This window comes from Biomphalaria glabrata, chromosome 5 (assembly GCF_947242115.1).
Source record: "Biomphalaria glabrata chromosome 5, xgBioGlab47.1, whole genome shotgun sequence".
In the NCBI taxonomy this organism is placed as follows: domain Eukaryota; kingdom Metazoa; phylum Mollusca; class Gastropoda; family Planorbidae; genus Biomphalaria; species Biomphalaria glabrata.
Window position 1 is genome coordinate 40,063,999 of NC_074715.1, and position 18,147 is coordinate 40,082,145.

Sequence of the window (18,147 nt, forward strand, 5' to 3'; positions counted from 1 at the left end):
TTAGGAAGAAGCATTAATGATGAATGCATAATTGCATTGCGACAAAGGTTTAAGTAATTTTCCCATGCTGTCTAGTTTGCTCAGTGCTTTTGCAACAATTTCTTAATTGGTCATTTATCAGATAAATTTTACAATGATGTCATATGTGAAATGAAACAAGCAACATAAATAATAATTACTCTTAACAATAATTAAAGAAAATTATCAAAACTTTGCATAATACAACCATTTTTATTTCTCAAGTGACCAAAAATTAATATTTCTCTGCTGACAGTATCACTATTACTATCAAATAAAGTTAGATATTTTTAATAGCATAAACAAAATATTTCATTTATAGCTAATAAAACATTTCCATCAATGTGACTTTGTGCAAATATTTAGACATGAAACTCATTTAACTGTTACAAATTGAAATTTGAGTTCTGTTATGCTGACTGAGTTACCAGCCTTTTCATCATAGTCATACCATTCCTGAAGAAAAAAAAGTCTGTTTGGACCAATCGTTTTATGATTATTAGTCATATGTGTGTATTTATCTCTCTCTCTCTCTGCTTTTCACAATAAGTAAACCTGTTTAAAGCTATATTTTGACAGGTAAATAAGTATTCACATATATAATAAAAATGAAAGTTAATGTGAATAAAAATTCTAGTTATTACAAATTGTTCTATAGAACTTTTGTTTGATAGATAAATAATATAACCAGAAAGGAAACAACATCTACTTATATCAGTTCATTAGCTAGCTGCTTTCAATAAAGACAGTGAAATAAGAAATTCAATCCAAACATTATGTTAATAATTTTTTTTTGTTGAGAAATGAGAATTAATGCTTTATACTAGCATGACAAGCACTATGTGTGTTTTTTATGTGTGTTTTCTGTGCCCACATCTCTCTAATTTGAAAATTGTTTTCTAAGCCTGAGCTGTTCCCTTCATTGGTATTCTATTGAATTTTAAGAAGTTATTGAATAAGTAGACAAAGTAATATTTGAAACATTATAATATTTAGATTAATTCTTCTAGTTTTGATGACATGTACTTTAAAGTAAATAAATATCAAGAAAAGTGAGAAAGCTAACTACTTACACTACTACTTAGGTCTATGTCAGCGAAGCTAGTGTCTGATTCCAAACCAACAGCTTCCCAACCAACCTATGTTATAAAGTAAGACAAAATCTACATGTCATTGTAAAATACATAAATGATCATTATAAGATAAGATAATAATACTGTTAATACTATTAAAAGTGCTGATGAACAATAGTGTGGAGATGAAGTGGTTAAAAGTAAATGTGGTAGAACAATACATTGAAGTTTAAAATGTGGTGCACAAAAAAGTTTTACAGGTTCGTAAGAAATATTTATTAAGCTTTGCAAATACTGTGAAATAAACAAGTTCTATTTTTTTTTTAAATTTAGAACTATGTATAATTAAAAAATTGTACTCTATATATTTATATTGATCTTGATTCTGTATAGAAAAAAGGATAACTGCAATTAGCTTACTCTGGGTGAAAAATCTATGGGAGTGACACCCCTGCAATCAAATACCAAAATAGTTTTAAATTTCCCAGAATCCTCACTGGTGTAACTGCACAATGAGTCCTTAATAATATCTGAGAAGACAATCAAATATACAGAAAATTAAAAGTCTTATGAAGTGTTTCATTTTACATCACAGATTTAGAAAGCAAAAAAATAAAATCTTTCTCTCTCTTCATGTATTTAAAAAAAAAATAATAATAATCAAATAGAATAATTGAATTCAATGAAAAACAAAAAAGTTTCATTAAAAAATTCATTTACAAGAACAATGACAACACACAAACATATATTTTTTTTTTTATATGTCAACTTGTTAAGTCTATGCTCAACAATGAATAAGAAGCTTTGTTGGTGCAGTCTGAAAAAGTTAAAAACTGAACAGTAGTTGTTGCATTTTAGTTTTTGACTCAGTCGGTGTGACATTGGCACAGAAGCCAGAATAGGGACCTGGACTATTAGAACCCAACTTGAATGCAAAAAAGTTCATTAAGTCACAAAGGAGATGATGAGATATAATATTGCTATAACTTAGCAATTAACCTCAACGAAAGTGATATAAAACAGAACGTTTAATAATCAATTATAAACTACAACTAGAGCCACACTTAGAATCACAGATCAGGCCTTCTTGTTTACATCTCTAATCATCAGCCATCTTCCTTCCTCTGTTCTCTATCGTGTCCTCTGGTACACAATGTCGCGCCGAATGACAGTGCGTAATGTAGAGTCATAACACGGCCCCCTCCTTAGTTATGTTCGTCCCGAACATGACCAGATTTTCGACAGGGCTGAAGAATTGTCAGTGAAGATGAAGTTCTGGCAAAAAAGTTATAGTCCCACGGGAGGCCAGGCCATAAAACACAGAGTCATTTCCTGCTATCTCCAGAAGGTAGGCCTTGCTACACATGTCCATTAACCACATTATCAGTGTCCAGTTTCCGCTGAAATTGATTCATCTTTTACTCTGCTTTGTGAAGGCAGACGTACACACATTTGTCAAGTACAGACCTGTTGATGGTTTTTCTGGTATTTGTATTGTTCATTCGAGGTGCCGCCCGTACAGTTCTTATTAAATTTCTGTCTGCAGTTAGTACTGGTAGCCAAACAGGAGTATTGGACGCAGACCCAACGTTGTCTGATTTGATCATGCCCATTGAAGCACTCATATCACGGACATCGAAAGCAATAGTTTCACTCTGCCTGTAGGTCAATCCTCTAGTTTCTTCATCTAGCGTTTTCTTTTCGGGTCTGCGCTTATCGTTAAAAAGGTTGCCACTTTCTTTATCTTGAAAGCTAGACGCATCTGATTTGTCATTATGATCATCGACGGCGCTGCCACCACCAACACTTTCCTTGTAACTACCCGTATAGCCACAACAATGATTGGTTGATGTTTCAATCTCCGCTCTTCTAGGATGTCGCTGGCCTTCCAGTTTGTTCCACTTCAGTTTGTCCCTTTTATGATACTTGTTTACTGACAGATTAGACCATTTTGGTATGGTCGTATGTTCGATTCGTTTCACCTGAATGCCTTCCACACCATCATCAAGCAATGGGAACTCTATGTGTCCATATTGTACAGTTCCACTTCCAATGTTTAGAGATAAACCGAATTCCTGCATAAAATCCAGACCCAGGATGCAATCATCGACAACATTGGCGATCAGAAAATCATGACTAAATGGTTGACTTCCTATTTCAAAATTAAGCCGTACCTGTCCTAATATAGGTAACAGTTCGCCACCTGCCGTTTTAAGAGTGTAGCCATTCACTCGTATTATTTCCCGATCACCAATCAGACTGGGTCCAATTATCGACCGCGTAGCCCCTGTGTCCAAGAGGAACCTATAATAACCAGCGCCAATCTTTCCCTGCACTCTCAAGGTTCTGCTTTGTTCTAACACTCTGAAAGGAGTCTTTATCCTCGGAGTTTCGATTTTCTGGGTTGCCAGTTCTTGCTCCCTAAGCCCGTGGAATCGTAGCGGTTGACATTCCGATGCACAGCCTTGGCCTTGGAACAACATGTTACAATTCCTCCGTAAATGACCTGGAGTGTTACAATTCCAACAACGAAAAGTCTTTTTACTACGCCTTGGGTCTGATAATGTTCCCGTTCACTTAAAGCCTTTTCCACCATTCTTCGAATCAGCCGCGGCAGGTCCTCCTCTTCCGCCACATTTAACGTCCGACAATAGTGTATGCTCCTCGCTGAAACTTCGGCCGCCTCGTAGGACAGGGCATAGATGAGGGCTTCGTTGATTTTCCGTTTTCCGCTTATTCGGATGGCTTTCTTAAGTTCCGAATCTCGCACTCCATCTATGAAAGCATCTGTGACCAGAACATCCAGAAGTTCCTGTGTTGCCGATGGGTAGGCAAGACGGGCGAGACGTTCTACGTCTGCTGCCAATTCCTGTAATGTCTCTCCGTTTTTCTGTTGTCGATTCTTTAATTGCATCCTGAAAACTTCCTGCAGGTGTTCATTGCCGTATCGTAGTTCCATTGTTTTGACCATGGCATCGTAGTCTGTCCGATCCGTCATAGTCTGTAACAATTCGGCTGCCTTGCCTCTGAGTGCCAACATAAGACCAGTTGCTTTCTCTGCCTGGGTATCCCATCTGTTGATTTGCGCCGCCGCCTCGAATTGTAATCGATACACCGACCAAGACACAGAGCCGTCAAACACAGGTGGTTTAATCTTCCCCGTCATTTCAGTCACAGTGGCACCCGCATCTTGTTTCTTTTGCAGCTCCGCCTTCATTTCATTTCGTAATTGTTGAATTTTAGAATCAACATCTCCCACCATTTGGGACCTTAATTCAGCGACCTCATTTCTTAATTGTTGTTTGAAACTGTCTATGTCATTTTTCGCTCCCTCATATCCGGTTCTTTTTCAAACAAATAGGTGTCCGGATCCTGCTCTTCATCTATGATGCTTTGCCTAATACGTTATATGAGTGCCTTCTTGTTGCCGCTTACTTTCAGCTCCCTCCCTCTCAGTTCCTGTCTAAGTTCCTGTAATGACAGTTGACTAAGTGTTTTCTTAGACGCCATCCCGTATCAAAACGTTGATCAACTAAAACCAAAACTTATGTTGATCTACCCGAACATGGAATCGTTCAATGTCTTATACCTAGATCTAGACCTTCTTCTCCACTTTCGTTGAGGATCCCACTTCTGACACCAATTGCTATAACCTAGCAATTAACCTCAACGAAAGTGATATAAAACAGAACGTTTAATAATCAATTATAAACTACAACTAGAGTCAAACTTAGAATCACAGCTCAGGCCTTCTTGTTTACATCGCTAATCATCGGCCATCTTCCTTCCTCTGTTCTCTATCATGTCCTCTGGTACACAATGTCGCGCCAAATGACAGTGCGCAATGTAGAGTCATAACAATATTAAGGTTCTTGGACTAGCAGAAACAAAATGGAATGTTAGCAGACATACAAGACTGGCAACAGGAAAGATCTTTATCTACTATGGTCATAGAGACCTTTGACACAAACATACACAAGGTCCTGCCCTAATGATAGCATCAGAAACAACAAGTGCAATGATGAGTAGGAACCAGCCTCACCACACCTCAAGTCAGACAGATGTAATAGAAAAGGAAGGAAAACTACTATCATTCAATAATCTGCACTGACAAAAGCAACTACAAAATAATAGAAAGATGAACTTTACAGTTCTTTACAAGAGTAACAAAATTAGCATTATATAGCTCCTCCTTTGGTAGAAGGTGAGCACATTTCTCATTTCCTATGAACTCAAAGAAGCTATAAAGTCCAATCCTTGCTTTAAAAAGCTGACTATACAGGTAAGTTGGCTCTACTGCAGATAAGCCTGCTTTTTCTCTCAGCCTTTTGTTGGCTCTGCATTCTTTCATGCTGGTAGCTCTCATTGTTTCTATCTTAAGACTCTGACATGGCTTCATCCCATGTGGAGAACCGAGAGCTAGTGTTTCCCAGCCGTGAATGTCAATATCACACTCCTTGAGGGACCTCTTAAGTGTGTCTATGTAATGCTTGTGTTTACCGCCATGAGAACGCCTTCCTACACACAGCTCCCCATAAGAAGTCATTTGGCAAAGTAATTTTCTGGCATTTGGACTACATGTCCCACCCTTCGAAATCTGGACTTTTTTTTTTTTGCTGTGGTATGAATAATGCTCATATGTGTCAACACTAGGATTTCAATGTCTGATATGTGGTCAAACCAGTTCACCTGATGAATTTTTCTTAGAAAGAGTAGATGGAAGGAGTTAAGCTTTTTGATGTGGAGGGAATATAAAGTCCATAACTCATGCATATAAGAGTGAAGGGAGGACTACAGCACAATAGAAGTTCTGTTTTGTAGGTATGCTGGGTCCACTCCATTGCCATTTTGGTTCTTGAAGTCTGCCAAAAGCAGCACTGGCGCATGTAACACGGAAGTCTACCTCATCATCTAGGTTGACATTTGCTGATATTAGCATCACATTACAAGAGACAAAAAAATGTAATGGGCGACTTAAACGTCAAAGTAGAATACGAAAAAGGAACAGAGAACTGGTTATGGGAAAAGAAGGAGAAGGCACCTGCAATGATAATGGAGTTTTCTTTGTGGACTTAAGTGTCTTTAATGACCTTGTCATTGGTCCTAAAATCTCAAACCACAGCAAAAGGGAAATAACTCAGCAAACACTAATAAACAAGAAATCAAATGATGCAAATGAGGCTGGATTGGACACACACTGGAAAGAACAGCAAAAACATTGTAAGATAGGCACTATACTGGAACCCACAGGGAAATAGAAAGGTTGGGAGGCCAAAGAGGAGATCAGCAGACCAAGAAGCAAAGGTGGCAGGATGCACATGGACCAAGTACTGCTGTAGCCCCTATGCTCTACTGTGTATCAAAAAAATTAAGTCAAGGAAGTGATATCTTGATTAACAAAGCAATCTGTGTGTGTCTTTTCTTAGCCATATAAACAAAGTAAACAACTCTATAATACTGATCAAATGTGGTCATCTGAATGTTTGGAGCATTGATTGCTATCAATTATTGGTTATTCAGAATACATCTCATGCAAAATAAAAAATTAAATAATAATAATTAAAGCATTTATATCTAGAGAGTTTTCCCTTTTGTATAATTTACACTTTGAATCAAATGTGGTCATCTGAATGTTAAGAGCATTTATTGCTTTCAATTATTGGGTATTCAGAATATATCTCATGCCAAAAAATAAAATAATAATAATAATTCAAGCATTTTTATTTTATACCTAGAGAGTTTTCCCTTTTGCATAATTTACACTTCAGAATCAAACTGCAACTACTTTTCCCATGAGGAGCAGGATAAGTGTCCTGTGAACAAAATAAATTAAACTTAAATTAAGAGAGTTAAGCTAAAAAAAGAAATAAAATTAATTAAAAATGATTAAGTTACTGCTCATGAAGACTGTCATTAAGTATCTTATTTTATATATTACATTTTTTACATCAAAAAAAGAAAATAACTACATCCTATGAATTTCATATGTCAAACTAGTCATGCAAGTTAAACTCTGCTAAGTCGTTGGTTTTCCTGGCTGATTCAGGCAACCCATTCCATTCTCAAATAGCACTAGGGAAGAAGGAACACTTGTACAAATAAGTTCTAGCATAAGGAATAAGAAATGTGCCTCTAGCTTTGTGTCTTTTTGAGTATTTCAATAGTTTTATTTTTCTATTTGTAAATTATGGTTTAGTGTTTTATGTATTATATAGCTACTTTACTTTGCAATCTTCTGTCCTGTAGTGTCACTAAGTTTTAAGTCTTCTATCCTAAAGGCTTTCTAAGTTTAGTGATTTTACAATTGGTGTTACTCTTATCGAATTGGAATATTCGTTTGTTATAAATCTTACTGCTCTATTTTGTATTTCTTCTAATTTCTTTATGTTTTCTTGAGTTGGGGGATCCCAAACAGAGGATGCATATTCTAATTGTGACGTTTACACTTGACGGGGATTATATTATCAAACTTCTTAATTCAAATGAAATGAAGAAAGAAACATCTCTGTATTATCTCCAAAGCTTCTTCAATAATACTTCTCAAACTTTCTTATACAAATAACTTCTCAATTCAAATCTTAAAGATATACAAAACTTCACTTATAATACTTCAACTCATATCACTTCAACAAATAAAACTCTAATTAATGGACCCGCTAATATCACAAAACTTATAACTCTACCAAACCATTTCTGAGGACCTACCACTCTATCAAACCATTCTAAGCGGGGACCATTGCTCTACAAGAACCACTACTATGGCGAGGACCCTGTCTAACTGACTTTCCACTAATTTATACTTTTTTTAAATTGTACGTTCCAGAATCATGGAAACTTCTCAGATAATTATTTTAGTAACTTTGACCTCCTAGAAGCTGACATATGCTATTTTTTCCCTTAAACTCTTTCTTTGATTGGATACCTAAAATAAACTTGTTTACACTGGACACTAGCACTGGTTTGACCTCGCGTCTAGAACTTGGTCGAAATAGGTCACAGACTCGACTCATGACACTAATATTGGGCTAACTAAAGTTAAATAACATTTTAGATTTATGTTCTTGTTTGATTTGTAAAAATATCTTTAAATAAACCATGATAACTTTTCAATCATTATTACACCTAGATATTTTGAGTTTTTAGTCTGTGTGACTAGTTTACCATGAATAAAGTAAGTAGTTTCTATTTGCTATTTGGTTAGTAGTTTGATTAGTTAAACTCTTACACCAAGTGAACAGTACACAAACTCTGGAGTCTCTTCACCACAGTTACAGCATTTTAACTGAAAATAGAATGTGTATGCAATTTATGTTAAATTTGTATAAATGTTTATTAGTAAACAAGTTTACTTTTCTTTTGAATTACAAGCACAACTAATCTCCATTACATTAAATTAAAGTTATCCCCTGTGGTGCCTCAATCAATTAGCAAGTTTTGGTTTTAGGTCACAGAGTAACCTTCAGTCCAAATGTCCAAAAGACAGAAACCAACTGCTTTAATGGAAACTCTCTTGGATTTGGTGTGTTTTGATTTACAGATAATGAATGTCAAAACCAGTTCTTTGCAAGTGTCTAGGAGGTAAACAGAACCTGTGTACAAAATTTCATACAGACCCATATGACAGATTAGGAGATTTCTTGATTGATGAATGAGTCAGTCAATGGTATTATAATATAGATTGATATCCTATTCCATTACCTTGATGTACCATCGAAAGTCTTCTCCAATCGTATAAAACTCATTTAGATTTTCCAATTGTGCACTGATTTGAAGGGCTGTTTTCTTAATATAGAAAAAAAGAAAAAGATTTAGAATCATTAAATGATTAAATTTAAACATTTTGTCACTGTACCTAATCTGGATTCAATAAGTATTATCGATCAAGATCTAGAATTTGTCTTATATTTATTAATGTACAAGTAGAATCTAGATCATACATTTCATACATAGATAAAAATATATAAAATATAAAGTCTAATTAACTTTTGTACATTAGAATATATCTATTATCATGATTATGATTATTATCATGGTTTGATTATGTACCTAGACCTAACTAGATTTTATAATAGAATCTATAAAAATATATGTAGATCTAAATCTAGCTAGAGTAGTAGTACTAGTAGCCTAGATCTAATCATCATCTACTATTTACTATAGTCTATAGCTAGACTCTAGACTGTCGTCTAGACTAGAGTCTAGAGTCTAGTGACTAGCCTAGTAAAAAATTTTTTTTTTTTTTTTTTTTTTGCTTACCATGTTTATGATGAATGATGATGATAGTCAAATTGACTCAAATTAGTAAATTATTAGTCAAATAATTAGTATAGTGAAGTGTGAATAGTACTACAAATATACTTTTTTATATAGAATCTAGTTATACTAGTAACCTAGTATAGATCTAGTAGTAGTTGAATAGTAATTTATAATCATAACGACAGATCTAGTCCTAGAGTTCTAAAGTAAGTCAGTCTATATTCCCATATCTAATCTAATCTAAATCTATTATAGAATATAGATCTAGAATCTAGACTTAGATATCTATATAGATTATAGATTAATATAGAATCTAGAGATCTACAATCTACTCTAGGCCCGACTTAAATTTCTTTTGTCTTAATCCTGAGTGTCCTGACTTTTACATTTTGCCAACTTTTACTTTCGTTTTCAACTTGCTCTTGTTTACGTTTTGCATGCCCGGGCCAAAGAGTAAAAGATAGTATAAATGGCCTAGGTTTATTATTTTAACTGAGATAAGGGTATATGTAGATCTAATTTGCAAATAAACTCAGACTAATGGAGCAGAAATTACACTTTTTAAATAAAATTACCAACTGAAAGACTAGAACATATCTAGAATAATCTAGATCTAGCCTAGATTTGGGAATCCTAGATAATGGTAGGACTAAGCGATACATAGACTCTCTAGATATGAAGTATATAAATATAATAATAATAATGAGCACTTATTTTACCTGAACACCGTATTCGTTCGTACAAGGTAGGCTAAAAAAAATTATTCTGAGGTTCACTCTGTACCTAGAAATCTAGATAGATCTATCGGAGCGTAACACCGTAGACCGTATATTTGTAATACTAAATAGATCTACAATCTAGATCTAATACTAATAAAAAAAAAAGTCAACTTTTGCAGGCTGCACATTGCACGATTTAGGCAGCAAAAAATGGCAAGCAAGTAGGTAGATCTTCTACTAAGATCTTTAGAGGCCCATCAGCGAAATGGCATATAAAGCGAACACCTCCCCGTAATGTTTAACCATTCTTATTTATTTCAAAAGTAACTGCAGAACTAATAGAATGGTATAACAAAGACTCCATTTTTCTACATTTCCCACATATTCACTTTCGTTTTCCCTCATAAAATAAAGCATAGCTGAAGGTCAAAGTTGACATGTATGGAAATTTCATTCTCAAAACGTTTCCGGATAAACGAGAATAGGTCCGAACTTAAGGCGATTTTAAAGCACCAATGGACATCGGCCGAAAAAAAATTGCATATTGTACTTCTAAATAGATGTGGAAATAGTTAGCTATAATAGCTAAGGCTATTAATTCCGTTGAAAAATATATATTATGGGGTGTTCGCTCAAAATTACCTTTTTAACTGAAAACCTATTCAGCGAAAGCCCCTATAATAAGCTTAAAAGGCCATTTAATGATAACTTAGTGACTGATTTAATCTGTTTTTCTTTTTGTCTTATCTATTGTTATTGTTTGTAAACTGAAATATTAAAATAATAGGCATACTTTTAACCTTAACCCATGTCTTCAATTTCGAAGATTAAGGATGAGTGCATCACTACGTGTTTCACATGACTACGCCCAGTTACGACCAGCATATTTTCCCGCATTTTCTTTCCGTCTAAAATGTTTGACTCGCAGCTCTCCAACAGTCTCTCAGAGGTCATATGCTGGCAGTTACTTTCCTCTGTGCCAGTGAGGGTGAAATGACGCTTCAGTTGATCTTAACAGCGCTTAGGCCTATACGGCTTATACCGGGGGGTATGAGGGGGGGGGACCTCTGTTTTGCCTTTTTTTAACTAGCTGGTTAACCTCTTGATTAATGATATTAATATGTGTATAAATGTTTAAAAGAAGTGCAGAATTCATTTTCATAGGGTTCCCCCACCATTCTGAGATTAGGATTTCGGGAGATTTCCAAGAGTTTTCCAGGAGAAAATATTCAATTTCAGGATGGGAAAAAACGCGAACTATATATTTAGTAATAAATATGAGAATTACCATATACTATAGGCTACATGTATAAAATTACAAGATCTCTCCTGAGCCTTTCGTCTCCATGCCCGAAACCCAAGCTGTTGTAGATCTGTCTCCGTACATCATCAATCCATCGCATTCGGGATCTGCCTTTGGGTCAATCAGCGTATGTGTGTGTGTGTGGGGGGGGGGGAGATCGAGCTGATGGTGATTAAGTGCACTGAACATAAGTTCTTTAAAAAAAAATAGTTGCAGTAACGAGAGTTTATGAAATGGAGAGTAGTACGACGTGGACTAGCCTATAGGAAGGTGGCGATATAGAATTTTGTAGTTTCTTTCTTTCTTTAAAAAAAAAATTGATCGCAAGTTTCGTAGGCTATATATAGACATCAGTTACAAGCAGAGAAAGATGTGGAGCACAAGAAAAGTGAAAACAAATTTAGGCCTATTGCCACAAGGAGAACAATAGTTATACTGCTTCATGGAAGAAGTTAGATGATAGAACTAATTGAAGCATAATTTCCTATATTTTAACATGCTATTTCGCTATTTTTTACGGCCTTTCGCTCATTATGACTCCCGCGAAAATTGCGTTCGCTGATTAGGTCAGACCCCTACCGCAAGTTGACTTGAATTATAAAATTAATAGCTGATATGGAAAAAAGAGTCAAATTTAGTTTCATCGCCCAATAACTGAGGAGTCCGCAGATGTTTTCATTTTTTAAATTAGTTTAACCATTGCGGAGTTATAAATTCTAAACTAAAAACTGGCACAAAAGCGTTCGCTGTTGGTCCTTTCCCATATATAGATCTAGATCAAAAAATCTTATAGATATCTAGACCATAGACGGCATAGACATACTCCATAGTTAGTAGATCTATACAGTATACTTAGACGACTTAGTAACTTAGTTATACTACTAATAATTACTACGTAACTAGTTACTAGACAAGTATAGACTATAGGCAGGCCTATAAAAGTATAATAATAATAGATCTAGAATAATTACTATAATATAGCAGCTATTAACTATTATAGCATAATGACCGTAATGATAATGTAGTGGCATTCTTAACCAGAGTTAGGCAGAGTCAGAACAATATTCTTCATAGATCTAGCCAATCTAGGCTAGACTAGGGCAATCTAGGCCTAGGTTATAGTCTAGGTTTTCTTGCCAAATGATAAAAAAGTTAGAATTATCTATTTGAAGGCTACACATCGAAGAAATTTATAAACAAACTTCTAACAAATTTTGCTATTTAATAAAATAATGTGTTCAGTTTTGCAGAAGATGCGGAGCTGTCACAGATAATCAATAAGCTTTGGGAATTAGATGACAATAAATGTTTTCCTGATGTGGATTATGAAATAGATTTACAAGGTGAGTTTGTTATAACATTTATTGATAATCACTATAAATTAATAATAAGAATTATATTTATACTCAACTTGAAAATTTTATTCTCTTCAACAGTTTACACAGGTATAAGTATAAGGGTTAAATAATTAATATTTAATGATATAGATATAATAATTAATAAAATAAAATAACAGTACAATTTAGGGACCTAAGAACACTGCAACTATTTATAAATGATTTATAAGATAAATATATTGGTCTAAAGAAATGGAAACTTGTTTTCACTACCGCATTACTACGGAGGCGTGTTGGCTGGGCGGTAAAGTGCTTAGCTTCCGAACCGGGGTATCCTGGTTCAAATCCTGGTGAAAACTGGGACTTTAAATTTTGGGATCCTTGGGAGCCTCTGAGTCCACCCAGCTCTAATGGGTACCTGGCATTAGTTGGGAAAAAGTAAGTGCTGTTGGTCTTTGTGCTGGCCACATGACACTCTAGTAAACCATGGGCCACAGAAACAGATGACCTTTACATTATCTGCCGTATAGATCACAAGGTCTGAAAGGGGAACTTTACTACCGCATTACTACTAGTAGCAGTAACAGTAGCAATAAACTAGCACACACACACACACACAACCAGCACTTTATTACTTAGGCTCCTACGTAGGCCTACTTCTCTGATCAAAGTGACCCTCTAAAAGGGGAAGACAACCAATTAGAAAAGGTTTTCTAAAACAACTTGTCCAAACAGGTTTTCACACATGTAACTAAAAACTTCCTGTCCAAAAATTCACCGGGCTATTGGAAATCATGAATAACAAGAAAAACATTGAAAATACTTTATTTAAAAAACAAATCTTATACTAAGTGTATTTGAATACGATTTTCATGCACTAGGTTCTGTGTACAGCACCAGAGATGTGAGTGAAGATCATGCCAAAAATTCCCTCTTTAAATGGGTCAATGAAGATAAAGTATTCAGCAGACCAACATATAAAGGTAGTATTGAGATTAACTTCGATAAGAAAGCATTGTATTTTTTGTTGCCTTTTATCTTTAGTTTACATTTGCTTATCAATTTTGTAGAAAATGTTTAACAGGTTACAAAGATGCATCCGACTTTTATTTTAAACATATTAATTCCATTTATTTTCACAATAATTGCAAAGGTAATATTTAAGTTATTTATAAGATTTTTTTTCATTCATTTTGCAAAAATTATTTACATTTTCGTGTTTATGCTTACATTTTTTAATGTTAATTGTAAAACTGTTTTTATGTATATTTTTGCTTATCAAGTTTAATGCACATGATACTTGTATAAAAACTTAATACTTCTATTGTTTAAGAATCACAAGTTTTTTTTTTTTGCTTTTTGTCAGCTTTTAGAGCACTCTTAGACAATTATGAAATGGAACTGGGTCAAGAGGAAGTGGTTACCAGAGAAGAGCTGAAAGAGAATCAAGATTTTCTGAATGCCATTCTGGCCACCAAAGTCATGAAGGAAGCTCACAAATATTTAGTTTCCAAAAGAGTTGCTCCTGAGGACAAGCAGCAGTTCAAAGCAATGCTCAATGATATCTGGTTTAAAATGTTCAGGCGCCAGGCATCAAGGTTTGTACTTGATAATAATAGTTCTTGTCATCTTTAGAATTATATGTTTGTAAATAAGCATTGAACCAAATTTGACATATATTTTAGTTGGGCTTTTTACAAGTAAATGGCATATATTTAAAGAATTAATTAAAAATATTGCCATTGTAATTAATTTGACAAAGTTCTGATCTTGGATGTATAGTAATATTTACTGAATTTGTAATTGTAACTAAATTTGTTTGCAATATGTGGCTGTATAGCTTAAACTGCTTTGCTATCTAAGGAGGCTCAATATTGAATCCTGACGTAGTCAAAGAATTTATGATTCAATATTTGACTCGAGCTGTGTTTTCTAAAGACACAAAAAAGAGATTGAATTAGAGTGCACTCAGCATGCAAGAGATTCATGGATGATGTGCTAGATAAAAAGGAATAATAATAATGTATATTATTTTTTAAAATATTGATATTTCCTAGTTATTGTAACCATCAGATGCTGTTGGTTTTAAAAAGAAATTATCACTATTGTAATAAGAATATCTGCTTTCAGTTTTAAACCTTTTTTTTCCAGAGGAGCTGACTCTTGCAGTTTTGAGCATGTTTTTGTTGGTGAAGGTCGTGATACAGAAATGATAGGTCTTCATAACTGGATACAATTTTATCTTCAGGAAAAAGCAGGCAATATTAATTACAATGGTCATTTCCGTAAAGAGACGGTAAGCATGCTCTGTTAGAGAATATAAAGGTATTTTTTAATACTTTATCTTGTCAAAGGGCATTTTGTTCTTGAAAAAAATTAGCTATTTTGGGAAAGCTATTTTATTGCTGTTTTACAATTCCTCTTTTCTGCTTGAAAATTCTCCTTGGGTGGGTAGACATTGGACACAGTTCTCGAGAATGTCTCTATTTCCCTAAAAATTTGACAGTTGATGTATATCTTTGGGAAAAGAATTACTAGATAATTGGCCACACTAGGGAAACTCTAGTTTGATGCTTATAATGTTTCGAAATATCTTCTAAAATTAAATTTTGTCTAAGCAATCTTTATCTTGAACAGACATGTCAGCAGGTATTCGTGCATCTTCACAATAAAGAGTTAAAAATAAATAAATAGACGTTCAAGAACATTTTGTGCACTGTCTTTTAGTCAAGATCTGTAGGCCTATCACCAAACTAGAATCTTCTATACCATATATCTAGATCTAGAATTTTAGTCTAGACTACTGTCTTTTAATGTTGCTATGGCTGGATCTGTATCAACAAACTAGAATTGTCTATACTCTTAGTAGATTTATACAGGCACTTGACCAGGACTTTATTCGGGCATTGGGATAGGGTAAAAATATTTCTTTTTATTTATCTAACATTCATAAGTTGTTAAGAGTAGAGTAATCACTCTTACACAAAAGTTATCAGTGTTGTAAAGGAGGAATCTTTGTTTAACTTCTTTTATGTTACTTGCTAATTATTGTTTTTTGTTGTTTTTTTTTTTCAGGTTAAAGATGACTCAGTAATTCGCCTTCTGGCTGTGCAGTTTACCTGGAAAGGTATCAAAGCAAAACCTTTTTGCAGTGTCTTTATAGGATCAAGTCCTGAGTTTGAAGTAGCAGCATACACTATTTGTCTCCTTCTGGACAGAGATGGGAAGGCAGATATAAAGATAGGCGAGTATGAGGTAGAACTGACCGTCCATAGTTTTGGCAGGCAGCGAAAGCTCGGCACAGCATACATTGCTGCAGCTCGCATGGAGACTTACGCTAAAAAAAGAAATTGGTAATAAATAATAGCATTTAGGCAGTTATGTTTAAACTTCTTGTTATATTCTGATCATTTCTGTAATTTTTTTTTTTTTTATTTTGAGGTTAACATTCAGTGCAATGAAAATCTTAAGTAATGCAATGGTTCCCAAAACATGACTGGCAATCATTTTGTTATCTGGAATTCAGGAAAGATCTAGTGCAGAGGTCATTGTTTCTGGACACCTGCATGTGGTTTTTGGTATCTCAGTTTTTACTTTCACTCTTGCCATTTCCATTGATACAAATTTAGTGTTATATTTAGAATAAACAATCCATGTAAAAAGTAACATTTATAAACTCCTCGTTACATTTGAGCCTCAAAGATTTAAAATTGTTTTAGAGTACTTAATCATTATATATTTACACTTAGGTTAATTTCAGTGGTTTTGTTTTTAGTGTGAAATAGAGTTTACTTTCTTCTTTTTTTTTTTTATTGAAGTATAATATAATATGGAAGTCTAAAATATAAGACGTCCAATTTAACTCTTTTTTTTTTTTACCCTTGTATAAACAAAATTATGGGATTTTTGTGTAATAATATTTCATTTTGTTGAATTTTTTATTATAAATAAAAGATTTATGGATGAAATACTTCCATGTAGATAGATAGATATATCTTTAAATTTGGGTCTTGCTCAATTTCATCTTGTGATTTCATATACAATACTCATAGAATATTCTGTTTGGCTTCATGAGATTGTTGTAGCCAAATTCAAATGTCAATTTTTTGTTCTGAAAGATAAAAATCTTGTATTTGTATGGTCATTGCCACCATGAAAACAAAATTCACTATTTAAAAAAAAAATCTTCTTTGATTAGATAGACTGTATGTTTAGTTTATTTCAATAATGACATTTATATTGCTGGAAAATATTTTGATCAGCTGCTGCAATCTTCTCCTTCCTTTGTAATATAAAATCATTACTAAAAAATTGTTTGAAATTGCTGCATTAATGCCTTTTTTTTTTTTCTTTTTTAAGGTGCTTAATTTGAGATTTTATTCTACCTCTTTTGTCTCTTGGACTTCTAGTTCAAAACTCTGTAATCTTTTGTGTAACTATTTATTTCAATATTCTCAAATTTCTAAATGGGAATGGATATTTTTGGGGGAAATTTGCTTGTTTCTTTAATGTAGTTTTTTAATGTATAACTATTGTTAACATTTTTTTATCTTTCTATAAATATACATACTGTGATCTTTCAGTTATGCTGAGATAATCTTTGTTTATTGTGTTATTTTTTTTTAATATTATTTAAAATTCATAAATTTTAAATGTAATGATTAATCTAACTAAATTTTATGGAATATTTTATCTACATTTACTAATATAAATTTTTGTTTGTTTTATGACTGTTATATGTTTTTTACTCAAGCATCCAGATCTCATAATTGCCTGTGAACAAAGTCTATGCATGTTTTTGAGCATTTGACAGTTGGTTGCAAATGAGATATGACTGTTTCAACTTAGTTCAGTTATTTTATGTCACTAGTTATCTAGGAAATGAAAGTTTATGAAAATGGTCTTGATTTAGTTTCACAACAATTGTTTAACAGAAACATTTTAAAAAGCTCTATCTTTCAATGCAAAGTTTTGCATCCATTGTCAACACCTCAAGAAAATAGAGTCCAGATGTTTATTAAATATAAATACTTCTTAGGTAAATAAATTCATATTCTTTCAGATAAAAACACATCTTCTTCATAATTGTCCTAAGGTAACCCTAGTTATTACTTCATAGTTCATTTGTTTTTATGAAACGAAGATAATTAAAATCCTTTATGAAAATTGTTTAGGGTCTAGAATGTTATTTGCATTTACAACTAATAATATTTTTTTTTACTATATCTGATCTCATTTCCATTATTTACCTTTAAATCAGTCCAACAGAATAAACATTCTTTTTACTTAGAATTTTTGTTTCTAGTAGTATGTTAAAAGTTGTGCATTTATACTTTATTGGAAGGGTAATTATTAGTTGTTTTTTCTTTTTCACTTATGTTTCAGAATAAAACTATATTTTCACCTGTCAGAATGTTTGTTTCAATTTTTGATACAAAATT

At 33.4% G+C, this 18,147-nt stretch overlaps 2 protein-coding genes across 4 annotated transcripts; one reads left to right on the forward strand and one right to left on the reverse strand.

Moving 5' to 3' along the window:
* Positions 1-211: 211 nt before the first annotated feature.
* On the reverse strand, positions 212-9,863 carry LOC106064999 (CXXC motif containing zinc binding protein-like). Of its 3 annotated transcripts, XM_056030772.1 has the most exons (8): positions 9,692-9,863; positions 9,348-9,464; positions 8,790-8,873; positions 8,317-8,373; positions 6,823-6,904; positions 1,512-1,621; positions 1,092-1,157; positions 212-474 (listed from the first exon to the last, which is right to left on the reverse strand). In XM_056030772.1, the coding sequence occupies exons 2-8, from the start codon at positions 9,348-9,350 to the stop codon at positions 394-396; spliced, it is 483 nt and encodes a 160-aa protein (XP_055886747.1). In that variant the 5' UTR covers positions 9,351-9,464; positions 9,692-9,863; the 3' UTR covers positions 212-393. The 3 variants fall into 3 exon arrangements, with proteins under 3 accessions (XP_055886747.1, XP_055886749.1, XP_013079163.1); XM_056030774.1 differs by lacking the exon at positions 9,692-9,863 and having other exon boundaries at positions 212-490; positions 9,348-9,656; XM_013223709.2 differs by lacking the exon at positions 9,692-9,863 and having other exon boundaries at positions 9,348-9,650.
* Positions 9,864-10,127: 264 nt separating this feature from the next.
* LOC106064998 (poly(U)-specific endoribonuclease-A-like) lies at positions 10,128-18,113 on the forward strand. Its single transcript, XM_013223708.2, has 6 exons — positions 10,128-10,287; positions 12,612-12,712; positions 13,588-13,689; positions 14,073-14,304; positions 14,858-15,002; positions 15,782-18,113. The coding sequence occupies exons 1-6, from the start codon at positions 10,277-10,279 to the stop codon at positions 16,061-16,063; spliced, it is 873 nt and encodes a 290-aa protein (XP_013079162.1). The 5' UTR covers positions 10,128-10,276; the 3' UTR covers positions 16,064-18,113.
* Positions 18,114-18,147: the final 34 nt, after the last annotated feature.